This window comes from Sciurus vulgaris (assembly GCF_902686455.1).
Source record: "Sciurus vulgaris genome assembly, chromosome: 6".
NCBI lineage: Eukaryota > Metazoa > Chordata > Mammalia > Rodentia > Sciuridae > Sciurus > Sciurus vulgaris.
This window is the reverse complement of record NC_136466.1, coordinates 73596835-73610787: the sequence shown is the minus strand read 5'-3', so window position 1 is coordinate 73610787 and position 13953 is coordinate 73596835. Positions and strand designations below refer to the sequence as shown.

The 13953-nt window shown below is 37.6% G+C and overlaps 1 protein-coding gene across 2 annotated transcripts; it reads right to left on the bottom strand.

The window, feature by feature from the left end:
* Positions 1–134: 134 nt before the first annotated feature.
* Positions 135–11950, bottom strand: LOC306663061 (bromodomain-containing protein 8-like). 2 transcript variants are annotated; one of them, XM_079143406.1, is made up of 7 exons: positions 10757–11950; positions 9505–9771; positions 8336–8493; positions 5156–5245; positions 3781–3849; positions 1298–1475; positions 135–511 (listed from the first exon to the last, which is right to left on the bottom strand). In XM_079143406.1, exons 1-7 carry the CDS (start codon positions 11033–11035, stop codon positions 461–463), a joined length of 1092 nt encoding a protein of 363 aa, XP_078999532.1. In that variant the 5' UTR covers positions 11036–11950; the 3' UTR covers positions 135–460. The 2 variants fall into 2 exon arrangements, with proteins under 2 accessions (XP_078999532.1, XP_078999533.1); XM_079143407.1 differs by lacking the exon at positions 3781–3849.
* Positions 11951–13953: the final 2003 nt, after the last annotated feature.

The window sequence follows — 13953 nt, the reverse complement described above, 5'->3', positions numbered from 1 at the left end:
AGTTGCATTCCCCTCCTGACAGCATATGTAAGAAGATCACAGTCAAACATCTTGCTTGTTTCACTATATGATGCTCCTCCCTCTATTCCACAGCTTCTGAAATCATTAAAAAGCAATCTTTGGTTTGAGAAATATTTATTTATAGAGCAGTAGTAAAAGGTTTAATCTAATTGCCTCTAAATTAATTCTTTGGAACAAAAATATGGGCAACAATTATGGCATAAACTCAAATCTCACCCCCAACCACCTTTTAAAAAATATTGGATCCACAGACAGCTTTGATGCCATTGTTGTTAGATAAAGGCATTACTCTTATTAGAAAAGACAACAGAGAAGTGGTAAACAAGCCTTGAGAACTGTGGTCAGAGTCTCAAGGAGAGGTCCAAACTCCAGAAAGGATCAGGGTAGCAGTTCCAGGTTAACAAAACAGATTTCCATCATCCACTGGGTAGACTGGTACTCATTCCAGATTATTTAAGTCTCTTCTTTTGTCTAACCAAATACTCAGCACCTACAGGGTCAAGGCATAGATAGTAAGCTATGAATCTTAGAAGCTACAGAGAATTGAATGCAATTTTCTTTTTTGGCAAATAGCTCCAACTACACTTTTTTCTTTAAAGTACAATGCTGCCCAGAACAGAAACATGCAAAAATGTTTTTTGTTTTTGTTTTTTTTCTCTTTTGTGGTACTGAGATTAAACCCAGGCCTCATGCATGCTAGGCAACTGCTCTATTGCTGAGTTACATCTCCAGTCCTTTAAAAATTTTATTTTGAGACAGGGTCTCACGAAGTTGATCAGGCTGGCCTCAAACTTGTGATCCTCCTGCCTTAGCCTCCTGAGTAGCTGGGATTACAGGCATAAAACACTTTGCCTAGCTCAAATGTTTCTTTGAAGTTACTATGTCTAATCCTCTAAAGAGAGGAAAGTGTGAATGTACTTTAATATCAACAGATGAAGCAATCAACAAATGGACAGTGACTATGGTTTACATTTTTGGCCTTTTGACTTGAAGCTTCTCTAGAAGCAAGAGACCTATTACTTATCCATCCCCAGTTTTCTTGTTACCTATCTTTCTAGACTACCTCATTTCACCATGTATTATAGATGGACCTATTGAGTTTCAGTTTTCCATATCATCTGGTAAAACCATCAATTCTTAAGGTCCTTGAATCATCTCTAAAGATGAACTCCAGAAATATAAGATCACCTCAACATCACCCTCATTCTTATAGGCTTTTCAAAATCAGATTCCAGAAGTTATGCCTCTTTTCCTTGCAGTCCACTCTATGTAGTACCTGAATTTGTTCCAAGACTTCACGTTGCATCTCCACAGCCATATGGTATACATGATGATCAGAATCATTGTACATCACAGCATTTTGGAACATCAGCATTAGATCCCGCTGGAACTGGGCCATGGTACGAATCCGTCCCTTAGACAGATTCCTCTTCAGGCTAGTTAAGTCCATGGGTCTGCAGATGGCCAAGAGAAACCAGAGAAAATCAAACTGTAATGTGGAAAATGTGCTGACCTAACATGCTCTTCTAGAGAATTGTTGTTTTATTCTTACTTTTATTTTTTTGTACTGGGGATTGAACCCAGGGTACTTTATCACTGATCTACATTCCCAGTCTTTTTTTTTTTATTATTTGTTATTATTTATATTATGAGATAGGCATGCAACCTGTGCCCAGCAAACTGGTTGTAATGAAAATGGCAGCAAAGATAGCAAACCCCATCAGATAATAAAACAGTAGCTGCTAACATCTGACTATTTACAACAGGCCAAGAACTGTGCTAGGTCCGTTCTATAGTAAATTAATCCTCTCAACAAACATATAAGGAATGTATTATTATCGTTGTTGTTGTGATGAGGAGGAGGAGGAGAAGAAAGAAGAAGAGGAGGAGGAAAAGGAGATGGAATCTTACTGTTTCCAAGGCTGGTCTTGAACTGGACATCTTCCTGCAACAGCTTCCCAAATAAGGACAGAGAACCAAGCATGGTTGCATGTGCCTATAATCTCAGCTATTCAGGAGACTGAGGCAAGAGGATTATGAGGACAGCTTGGGAAACTGCAAGACTCCATCGAAAAACAAAAACAGGGCTGGGTGCGGTTGCACACACCTATAATCTCAGCAACTCTGGAAGCTGAGGCAGGAGGACTGCAAATTCAAGGATAGCCTCAGCAATTTAGCAAGGCCCTATGCAACTTAGTGAGACCCAGTCTTAAAATTTAAAAAGGAAAAAAAAAAAAAAAAAGAAAGGCTGAGGATGTATCTTGGTGGTAAAGTACCCTTGGGTTTGATTCCCAGTACCAAAAAAATAAAAACAAAAATAATAAGGATACATATTATTTTTAGACTTTGTTGGGCAGATTAGGAAACTAGACTTAAAAAGATTAAGTTTTTGCCCAAAGTAACACATTCTGGACTCCAATTCAGAGGAAGCCTGACTCCAAAATCCACAGGCCAGAACAGTCTTCAATTATTATAGGAACAGAGTCAGCCTCAGGTATCAAGCCTCAGGTATGTAAGGAGCTCCAGTGTGCAGTTTTTAATTACTGTCCTTTCCCCCACATGAGGACAAAGCATTTGTCCTCTCAGGAGGGTAGAGCAATAAGGTACCATCTTGGAAGCAGACAGATGATCTTACCAGACATCAATTCTGCCAGCATCTTCATCTGGGACTTCCCAGTCTCCAGAACCATAAGAAATAAACTTCTATTATCCAATCTAAGGTATTTTGTTTTAGCACTATAAATGAGTCTGCAAAGTTCCAGTCATTTTAAAAAAAATAATATATATATATATATATATATTTTTTTTTTTTTTTTTTTGTTGTGAATGACACTTTATTTTTATTTATTTATTTTTATGTGGTGCTGAGAATGGAACCCAGTGCCTCACAAATGCTAGGCCAGTGCTGCACCACTAAGCCACATCCCAGTTTCCTAACCATGATCTTTAATATTCTATTCCGCACTGTTTTTTAATAGCATTTTAGTTGAACTATGCTATTAAAATCCAAAATGCTGTACTCAACCAATGTTTGTAACTTTGTATGCAATATTTGGGTTAACATTTTTGCCTCAGAATACCTATCACTAACAGCCTGTATGAATACTGGGTTATTTTTAAAGTTTTGGAGGCTGAGACAGGAGGACTGATTGAAAGTTTAAGGTCTGTCTTGGCAACTTAGACCCTGTTTCAAAATTTAAAAAATAAATCAGTAAATAAAAGGAGCTGAGGATGTGGCTCAGTGGTAGAGCACTTGAGTTCAATCTTCAGTACCACACACAAAATCAAAGTCTAAGAGTATAATGAATGGGTATTACTTGAAAGGTCAATACTGGAAAAAAAAAAAAAAAAAAGTAAAAATTACTTGCATAACTTCTCAAGTGAAGACACTGAACTCATAACTTTATAAACTTGTTTGGCTATAAAATATATGTTGAGTTTGCTGGGTGCAGTGGTGTACACCTGTAATCCCTGCAGCTCAGGAGGCTGAGGAAGGAGGATTGAAAGTTCAAAGCCAGTCTCAGCAACTTAGCAAGGCCCTAAGCAACTTAGACCTTGTCTCAAAAAATAAAACAGGCTGGGGAATGTGAATTGGTGGTTAAGTGCCCTGGGTTCAATTCCTGGTACAAAAAAAATGTGTGTGTATGTGTATTGAATTTGTAAGTAATATAAAGAAAGAAATAATCTAATGAATGGGAAATAAAGAATGAAAAGACAGATATAAAAGTAGCCAACCTTTCTTGACACCTTTCCACTGACCTTTTCACTACATCCTTGTATCCTGGGGCCTGCCTTTCTGACACAGGCTTCAAAAATGGACTGCTGAACCTGTTAAGGGACAAACCCAGAAAGGATAAAGAAACCCTAGCAAATTACTCCAAATAAGAAGAGTGGCTGTGAACAAGAATACTTAAAAATAAGAGTATGGCTCAGTTTTTGTTAGATTTCCCTTAGGAAAATGCAGACTGAGCACCATTAAGAGGAAATCTATTGTGAATGCCTGTAATCTTAGTGACCGAGGAGGCAGGAGGATGGCAAGTTGGAGGCCAGCCTGGGCAACTGAGTGGGACCGTCTCAATCAATAGATAGATCGATCGATAGATAGATAAATAAATAAATAAGACTGGGGGCTCCTGGGTTGAATTCCAAAGTATTGCCAGGAGAGGAAGAAAGTACTGCCAGAAGAGGGGGAGGGGGGAGGGGGCAAAGGGGGAGAGGGGGAGAGAGGAATCTAAATCTATACATTTTCTCTTGCCAAATAGTTTAAAAAAAAAAAAAACCTGTGAAATATTTAACTCTTATTATAATCAACTAGAGTTCAGAAATTTGTTTAAACTTCCTAAGGCCCTATATCTGTTAAAAAAAAAAGAATCTGCCATATATCATATTGTAAGGAGGTATACATATTTTAAGTACAAAGTATAATGTAATAGAAATTAATTTCTAGAGACAATTCAAATGGCACAGCAACTCTTTGTTTTTAGATATACATGACAATACAGTGTATTTTGACATATTATACATGTATGGAGTATAACTTATCCTAATTAGGATCCCATTCTTGTGATTGTACATGATGTGGAATTACACTGGTCATATATTCATATATGAACACAGTCTGATTAATTCTATGGTTTTTCCTATTCTCCCCACTCCATTCCTTTCATTCCCCTTTGTCTAATCCAATGGACTTCTATTCTTCCCCTCCCCACCTTTCCTTGTTGTGGGTTAGCATCCATTTATCAGAGAGAACATTCAGCCTTTGGTGTTTTGGGACTGGTTTATTTCACTTAGCATAATATTCTCTAGTTCCATCCATTTACTGGCAAATGCCATAATTTCATTCTTCTTTTTGGCTAAGTAATATTCCATTGTATATATGTACCACAATTTCTTTGTCCATTCATCTGTTGAAGGGCACCTAGGTTTGTCCCATAGCTTGGCTATTGAATTGAACTGCAGAAACTATTTCTTGTACAGAGAAGTAAAAGCAGTTGTGGGTAATTAAGGTTAAAAGAGTCTTAGATACTATGACCTATTTGAGGGATAAACATATCTCCTTTTATACTTAAGATATAACATGTGCTAATGTCTCAGTTCTGGACATAATCTTATTACCATTTTGGAGACTTACCTGTGACTGGCAATCATCTTCCAGACTGGCAAAAGAGTTTTTTTAAATAGCAAATGATCCTGAACAGGGTCACCTTGACTTAGATCAGTCCTGCAGTATACAACATGACAGAAAAGAGATGTTAACTTCACAAATGGTATTCTGTCTCCTCAATAATGAGGTTTTCTCAATGCCTAGTGCTCCTAATTATAATACCTGAAAGAATATAATACTACAGGAATAAAATATATATAATGCCTTCATAAGGTACCATAAACTATACCCATATTTTTTTTCAGTACTAGTGATTGAATCCAGGGGCACTCAACCACTGAGCCACATCCCCAGCCCCTTGTTGTATTTCATTTAGACACAGAGTCTCACTGGGTTGCTTAGGGTCTTGCTAAGTTGCTGAGGCTAGCTTTGAACTCATGATCCTCCTGCCTCAGCCTCCTAAGCTGCTGGAATTACAGGCATGTGCCACCATGCCAGGCTGAAAGCAGTCTTTGTTCAGTGTTTCCCAAGTGCCTGTGACAGAGTCTGGCACTTAGCAGGTGCTCAGGAGGTATTTGATAAGTTAATCTGGTCTTGTTTTTATGCAGAAATATGTCACACTAATAACAATCTCTCCCCTATTTCCAGAGAAAGAAATATTTGGTTTCATATACCAAATAATTTGCTTATGTTTTATCAGAATGTTACACACAATTTAAATAATTTTCTTTTTCATTTTCCCCTATATAGTGATCTTTAAAATACCTAAGACAAATTCACTTTTCCTCATTGACCCTTCTGTCCTTCTTTGGGCTAAGCTGTCTCATATTATTTAGCTTTGCTTTGGAAGAACACTGGTTAAACCTTTTATTTCTTCTTCTTCTTCTTTTTTTTTTTTTTTTTTTTTTTTTTTTTTCCTTTTGCTGTACTCAGGATTGAACCTAGGGCTAATCAGTGTACCACTGAGCTACATTCCCAGTCTTTTTTTTTTTTTTTTTTAATTAAAATTTTTAAAAATGTTGATTCAGGGTCTTGCTAAATTGTTCACACTGACCTTGGTTAAACTTATAATCCTCCTGCCTCAGCCCTCCAGAGTATCTAGGATTATAGACATGCATCATGCCCAGAAATGCTATTATAATTATTATTATTTTTAATACTGGGGATTGAACCTAAAGGCACTTAGCCACTGAGCCACATCCCCAGCACTTTTTATTTTATTTAGAGACAGGGTCTTGCTAAATTGCTCAGGGCCTTGCTAAATTGCTGAGGTTGGCCTCAAATTCTCAATCCTCCTGTCTCAGCTTCCTGAGTCCTTGGGATTATAGGCATGTGCCACCACGCCCAGTGCAAATGCTATTACGTGTAGAACTCTATCAGAACAGGGAACCCAAAACAAACTTCTTTGTTTCTGTTCACTCAACAGAATAAACAATTGCTCCTTGGTACTGATTGTACAACTTCATTCACATATCCATGTAACAGACCTTTAATGTGTCTACCATATGAAAGGTACTATGTTAAGATCTGTAACTTCATAACAAGAACTTTGCCATTTTTGAGGAATAATTTTTTGCTTACCTTTATTTCTACCTATATGGAAATGAATTCCAAACCATTATAAGCAAAATAAAAGAGTGATAGTGGAAAGATCTTTCAGACTGGGAATGGTGCTCCAAAGACTTTTCTTCTTAACAGATTAGTACAGACCAAGGGAGGTGCCTGAGAAGAAGACCTTGGAGATTTATTTATGTATTTTTCCCAGTGATGGGGACTGATCCCAAGACCCTGAATATGCTAGGCAAGCACTCTCCCAGATAACTGTACTTCACTCCCCACCTCTGAAAGTCTTCTTTTAAAGTAGTTTTAAGCTTCCCTACCAATAACACAAAAATTCACCTTTTTAATCTCCCCTTAAGGTATCATGCCAAGAAAATTTGGAACTAATATCTACTGCTTTCTAATAAAGATTATATGATTAGTGTGGTGACTTACACCTGTAATCCCAGCTACTGGGGAGGCTAAGGCAGGAGGATCACTAATTTGAAGCTAGTCTAGGCAATTTAGTAAGACCCCCCCAATCTCAAAATTTAAAAAAGTACTGCCTCCCAGCCCCTAATAGACTAAAGGAACAATCCGACTTAGCAATGTTTCCTGAACAAATGAAACCTAGTTAATCAAGAGGTAAGAATTATTTAAAAATACACTCAAGTGTTGATGAAACAGACTTGCTTTATGTTAGGACAGCATATAGACCTGTATTTATATGATGTTAAGATTATATTTGATGCCAGGCATGGTGACACAAGCTTGTGATCCCAGTAGCTTGGAAAGCTAAGGCAGGAGAATTATGAGTTCAAAGCCAATCTCTGCAATTTAGCAAGGCCCTAAGTAACTTAGTGAGATCCTGTCTCTAAATAAAAATTCAAAAAGGGTTGGGAATGTGGCTCAGGGATAAGTATCCCTGGGTTCAATTCCTGCTACCAAAAAAAAAAAAATTATATTTGAGTCTAGGAATTCCAGACCAGACTGGGCAATATAAGCTCTTTCTTTAAAACTAACAAACAGGGCTGGGATAGTAGCTCAGTGGTAGAGTGCTTGCCTAAATAAAACAAAGGAACTGTGTCAATCTACAACTAAAAAAATTTTTTTTAAAAACAAACAAAACCACAAACAAAACAAAAATCCAACCTTATATATTTGATTCATAGTGTTTTTTTAACTTTCATTTATTTTAAATTTTTTTTGTAGTTGTAGATTTATTTTAAAAATTTTTCTAGATATTGATGGACCTATATTTTATTCATTTATTTATATGCAGTGCTGAGAATTGAAACCAGTGCCTCACACATACTAGGCAAGTGCTCTACCACTGAGTCATAACCCCTGTTCCCAATTTGTTTATTTTTATGTGTGGCTGAGGATTCACCCAGTGTCTCACACATGCTAGGCAAGAGCTCTGCCAATGAGCTGTAGCCCAAGCTCTAATTTTTTTTTTTAACTTACAAAAGTAACTCATTTCACTGTAACACATTCAAATAGGAATAATAAACAGAAGTAAAATTATGAATTTAACAATCTTGGATAAAAATCTCTACTTATATATTTTTTTTGTTTACTTGTTTGATGCTGGGTATCACACCCAGGGCCTCAGACATGTTAGGCAAATTCTCTACCACTGAACTATTCCCTCAGATATATACTTACAGTTTGGAGGAGTTTGCATGATTGAGAAGGATATCCACAAGGGGAGTTTCTTGAATGCTGAAGCCATCATCACAATCTCCTGAAGGGGGCTGGTCTTCCATTTCTGAAGCATACTCTTCACCTTGGTCCTCCTCTTTGAATTCTTGCTGAACCTCACCCTGAGAATTCCAGGAAACTTTATAAAGAGATTTACAATCTGCATGGCCATTTTACAAGCACAGAATAAAGTAAAGCTAACCTTAAAATGAGAAAAGGCCAATTATTATAAAGCCATAAAAGAAATTAAAGAAAGCTGACTTAACTTAAGACCTAAATAAATGAATTCTTACTAATTATCTTGCTGGAGAATTTTAACTTTGCCCCCTTAACCTCCAAATGAAAAAACAATATTTACTCAATTTTAGTTGGATGCTATAAAATCATCAATAGCACCTGTGGCCCTGGAATTAACAACTATAGCTGGTCAGATTTATATATTTATTTTTATATATATATATTTATATATGTGTGTTGTTGTTGTTGTTTTGTTTTTGGTATTTGGGATTAAACCCAGGGGTGCTTTACCACTAAGCTACATCCCCAGTCCTTATTTTTAATTATTTTTTTTAATGACAAATTCTAAGATGCCCAGGTTGACCTTGAACTTGCAATCCCCCTGCCTCAGCCTCCCAAGTAGCTGGGATTACAGGCATGCACCACCACAACCGCTGGCAAGATAATTTTAATGATGGTAATGGCATGCAAAATTTTACTGATTGTTTAGTATGAGGCAGGCACTATGCTAATTACTTTATATGAATTGTCTCATTCATTCATTTTGAGATGGAGTCTCACTATGTCCCCAGGCTGGTCTCAAACTCCTGGACTCATCCTCTGGAGTAGTTAGAACAACAGGCATATGCCACCACACTGGCTGAACTGTTTCATTCAAATCTCACAGCAAACCTACAAAGTAGAACGCTTTCTGCTACAAATATCGCATTTGTAGCAGAGAAAACTGAGGTTCTAAAATAGTTGGTATCATGCCAAGAACACCCAGCTAAAATTAGTGCTAAAACCAGAATTTAGACCCAGTTATGACCCTCTGGAGTTAACCTCTGAGCTCTAACCACTGTACTCCACCTCCCTATGAAGACAAACCAGACAGTTGATTTAAATTATTTACTTACCTCTTCACTCTCTGTGGGTAGTCCCTGAACCTCACTAATATCTGAGGGAAAAGGAACCACCTCTGGCTTTCCATTTTCTCCCTGTAGCTTTTTTTCAGCTACTAAGGGTTCTATGTTGGCTAAAGTCTCTTCAGTTTCTCTGCAGGGATCGCCTTCTTCAGTGGCTTCAATTTTTCTTCCCTCTTGTTGCTTGGTACCAGATGGAGGGTAGCAGGCTTCACTTGATTCTTTGCTGCTAATGCACAATGGCTCCATTAAATAAGCTACCTGCAATCAAATTTTATTATTAGATTCACAGGAACACCATGGAAATTATCCACGTATCTGTTATGGCACGTGCTTACACTGCCACTGTGATTAAGTCAGAGATGGCAGATGGGTTTGATTGATTCATTTAATCATTTAAAATTTATCAAATAATATACATAAGCACTGGATTAGTTACTAGGCATGCTATAGTGAACAAGATAGATATAGTTCATGCATCTTCAAGGAGCTTATGTTCTAAAATTTTCACTTTTGATCAATTGGGAGTCGGGAAGTGCTGTCATGAAAACTTGAAAAATGTATTTGCTACAGACTCTATAGACAAGTGGCAACATTTGAACTAGATATTGCTCATCTTGTGTTCAGTTGTAGCATAAATACTTTTGTCCAATCTATTTCTTATCAGTGTTTCTTGTTTTCATCTCTGGACCAGGTTAATAATAAGCCTTTAAAACACTACCTTGCAGCCAGACACAGTGGTGCACACCTATAATCAGTGACTCAGGAAGCTAAGGCAGGAGGATTGCAAATTCAAATTCACCAGTCTTAGTAATTTAGTAAGATGCAGTCTCTGGGAATGGGAGTTGGGGGAAGGTGTGGGCGAGTAACTAAGTGGTAGAGTGTCCATGGATTCAATCCCCAGTATGAGGGTGGAGAGACTGCCTTAAGTCATAATGTTTTAAGCTTCCAGGAAAGTTTGGGCAAGTATAACTTCTCATGACTATGAAAGAATGAATTGCAAGGATGTGCATAAGGCAGTCTTGCATATAGAAATTCTGCCTCTTTGATTTTGGCCCCCTCATGACTGTATTTGGTGCATATTCTGTATCATCTCCACATATGCGGGGACACATCAATTAACTGAGTCATTGCTACTGGGGACCTTATATTTTAGTAAACATGAAGAAAAGTAGCTGAACACAGGGTGAACATTGTCTTAGAAAGTTGAGGTTCTTTTGGCTTTGGAATTTACGTCCACTATTACCTCAGAAAGAAAGTGGAGGAGGTTCTGGCGGCTGACTTGCTCTGCCTCTTCCTGAGATTCCTCACTGCCTCCATCCCCCACAAGCAGCTCACTAGTTTCTCTCCCTGGGCTGCTTTCCTCTAATTCCTCAGCCTCTGGATCTTCAGTTTCCCTCCAGCTGCCCACATCAAGATCCAGACTGGAGTCCCATGAGCTGAAGAGGGACCTGCAGTCGTTGCTCAACTCAGAGTCATTGGGATAGTCTTGTTCAGAATCCAACCAAACCCACTCACGCCCCATCTGTAAATACACAGAACAAAAATGAATTAAATTTATTCAAATAATATTCCTGTTATCTCCATCTTCCAAGTTCAGTGGAAATAAAAGGGGCCAGAAGTTTTTTTCTATTCATTATTAGGAAGAGCAAAAACTAGCAGAAAGGAAATATTTGAGGATGAAAGAATCTCTTTGGAATATGAAAAAGCTTCATGTCAATATAATAGATATTACCCAATAATATTTTTTACTTGGATTTCCTCATACTCCATAGGGAAAGAACTTGAGCACAGCTAGCTTAACAGACTTCCTCTATTCCAAATCACCCATAAACTCAGCTAAAAGGCAATAAATTAGTGAAAAAGGGGTATATTCCTCAGCAAATACATATTTTTAAATATTTAACCTATTAACCATTACATCCTTAAAATTCACTTTTGGGATCACTTTTGACATTCCTTCAGTCATATCCAACTGTCATTTTTCATAGTAAAAACAGAAACATCAAGTTTTAATGCTTTCTTCCCTTGTTCATTGTACTACACTATCCTGGCTTTTAAAAACAATTCTTTGTCTTCTCCCTCTTACAACTTTATTTTACTTGTTTTATTCTTATGCAGTGCTAAGAACTGAACCCAGGGTCTCACATGTGCTAGACAAGCACTCTGTCACTGAGCTAGTCCCAGCCCCACAACTTTAAATATAAAATTTTCTTTTTTTTTTTTCTTGGTTCTCTGCTTTCTTATTAATACTTCCATTAAAAAATGTATATAGGGGCTGGAGTTGTGGCTCAGTGGTAGAGTGCTTGCTTGCCTGGCATGTGTGAGACCCTGTGTTCGATCCTTAGCACTGAATATAAATAAATATATAAAACAAAAAGGTCCACTGACAACTAAAGATATATTAAAAAAAAAAAAAAAAAGTATATAGAGCTCAGTGCAGTGGCACATGCCTGTACAATCCCAGTGGCTCAGAGGCTGAGGCAGAAGGATCTTGAGTTCAAAGTCAGCCTAAGCAACATAGCAAGGCCTAAGCAACTCAGTGAGACCCTGTCTCTAAATCAAAAATAAAAAGGGCTAGGATGTGGCTTAGTGGTTCAATGTCCCTGGGTTCAATCCCTAGTACCAAAATAAATAAATAAATGTATATAGAAGCTGATCACCGTGGCTCATGCCTGTAATCCCAGCGACTTGAGGCTGAAGCAGGAGGATCACAAGTTCAAGGCCAGCCTCATCAATTTAACAAGGTTCTAAGCAATTTAGAATTTAGCCAGACCTGTTGTCTGGGGATGTGGCTCGGTGTCCCTGGGCCCTGGGTTCAAACCTCAAAAAAAAAAAAAAAGATAAAGTTGCAACTGTGTCCTCTATTCAGGTGACTTCCAAATCTCTATAATCTTTAACTATAGGCACTTTGATCTCACTTCTTCATTCATCTAAGTCAATTCCCTTTAGATACCCTACCATCTGCTTCAACTTCCCATTTCTAAAACTAAAATCAACTCTATCTCCAAAATAATTTGCTCTTCCCAATTTCCTTATTTCCATCACCAACACTACCATTAGTCTACATAAACTTATGTTTTAATCCTTCTCATTTATTCAGTAAGCAAATTCTCTTCCCACTCCCCCCCCCCCCCCATTTTTCTGTGCCTTTGTTGCTGTACAAGTGTATCTCGTTTGTTTTCTGTATCCAGTCTGCTCTCAACTGCTTCCTTACTCAAGGCTTACAATAGTAATCTCAAATATAAATTTCTCAATTTGCCTTTCAAAGTCCTGAGATTGTCCTGTTTTGTTTCTGACTGGTGTTATTTTAACGTTTCTTACTATGATCTTTTTTCACTATCTCTTTATTGCCCCCACCACCTATACCTACACCTTCAATTTGGCTTCTTATGGTCATTCATCACTTCCTCTACCAACCCTGAATCTGTTTTTTAAGGGAGCTTTCTCACTTTCCCACGTTTTAGTACTTCAGTACATCACATGCCTGTTCGTGGATTGCTTTATATTTCACATTTTCTAACTCCTGAACTGAATTCTTTTCCATTGTCTCACAAGCTATCTTCTACTTGCTTAGCTTTCTAACATAAACATTACCACCACTTTTTTTTTGCAGTACTGGGGATGGAACACAGGGCTTTTGTGCATGCCAATCAAGCTTTCTACCACAGAGCCATATCACCCACCAGTCCTAATTGTATTTTTCTTAAACCCATCTTCCTCAAGATGGCATAAGGTCCTATTCACCTTTACTTTTTTTTTTCCTTTTTGTTTTCTGCAGTGCTAGGGATTGAATCCAAGTCCCCGCATTTGTTAGGCAAGCATTCTACCAATGAATTGTGATCCTCCTGCTTCATAATTTTTATATAAGTAGTATATGCATATATAAATAAGATTATAAATATACACATATGTATCTAATAATATATACATATATATACACACACAACACACACACACACACTGCAGTGCTGTGTTGGGGATCAAACCCAGGGCCTTGTACATGTTAGGCAAGTAAATTACCCCAACAACCCCATCCCAGTATTTGGTAATTCTTAAACTGAGGTTAGCTCTCAAGAACTCTTTCAGGTACAGTGATGCACTACTTGGGAGGCTGAGACTAGACAATTGTTAGTTCACACCCAGCATGGGGAACACAGTGAGATCCTGTCTCAATAAAAAACAACATAAGGGCTGAGGTTGTGGCTCAGTGGTAGAGTGCTGGCCTCACATGTGTGAGGCACTGGATTCGATTCTCAGCAGCACATATAAATAAATAAGAAATAAAGGTCTATCAATGTCTTAAAAAAATATAAAACAAAATAAGCTCTCTGTACACAAGAGTTCTACCCACAGACATAAGAAAATGGTAATACCCTGGAAACATCTGTGAAGTGTTAAATGACACAATGTTACTGAGATAAAGGTCAATGCTACCTATGT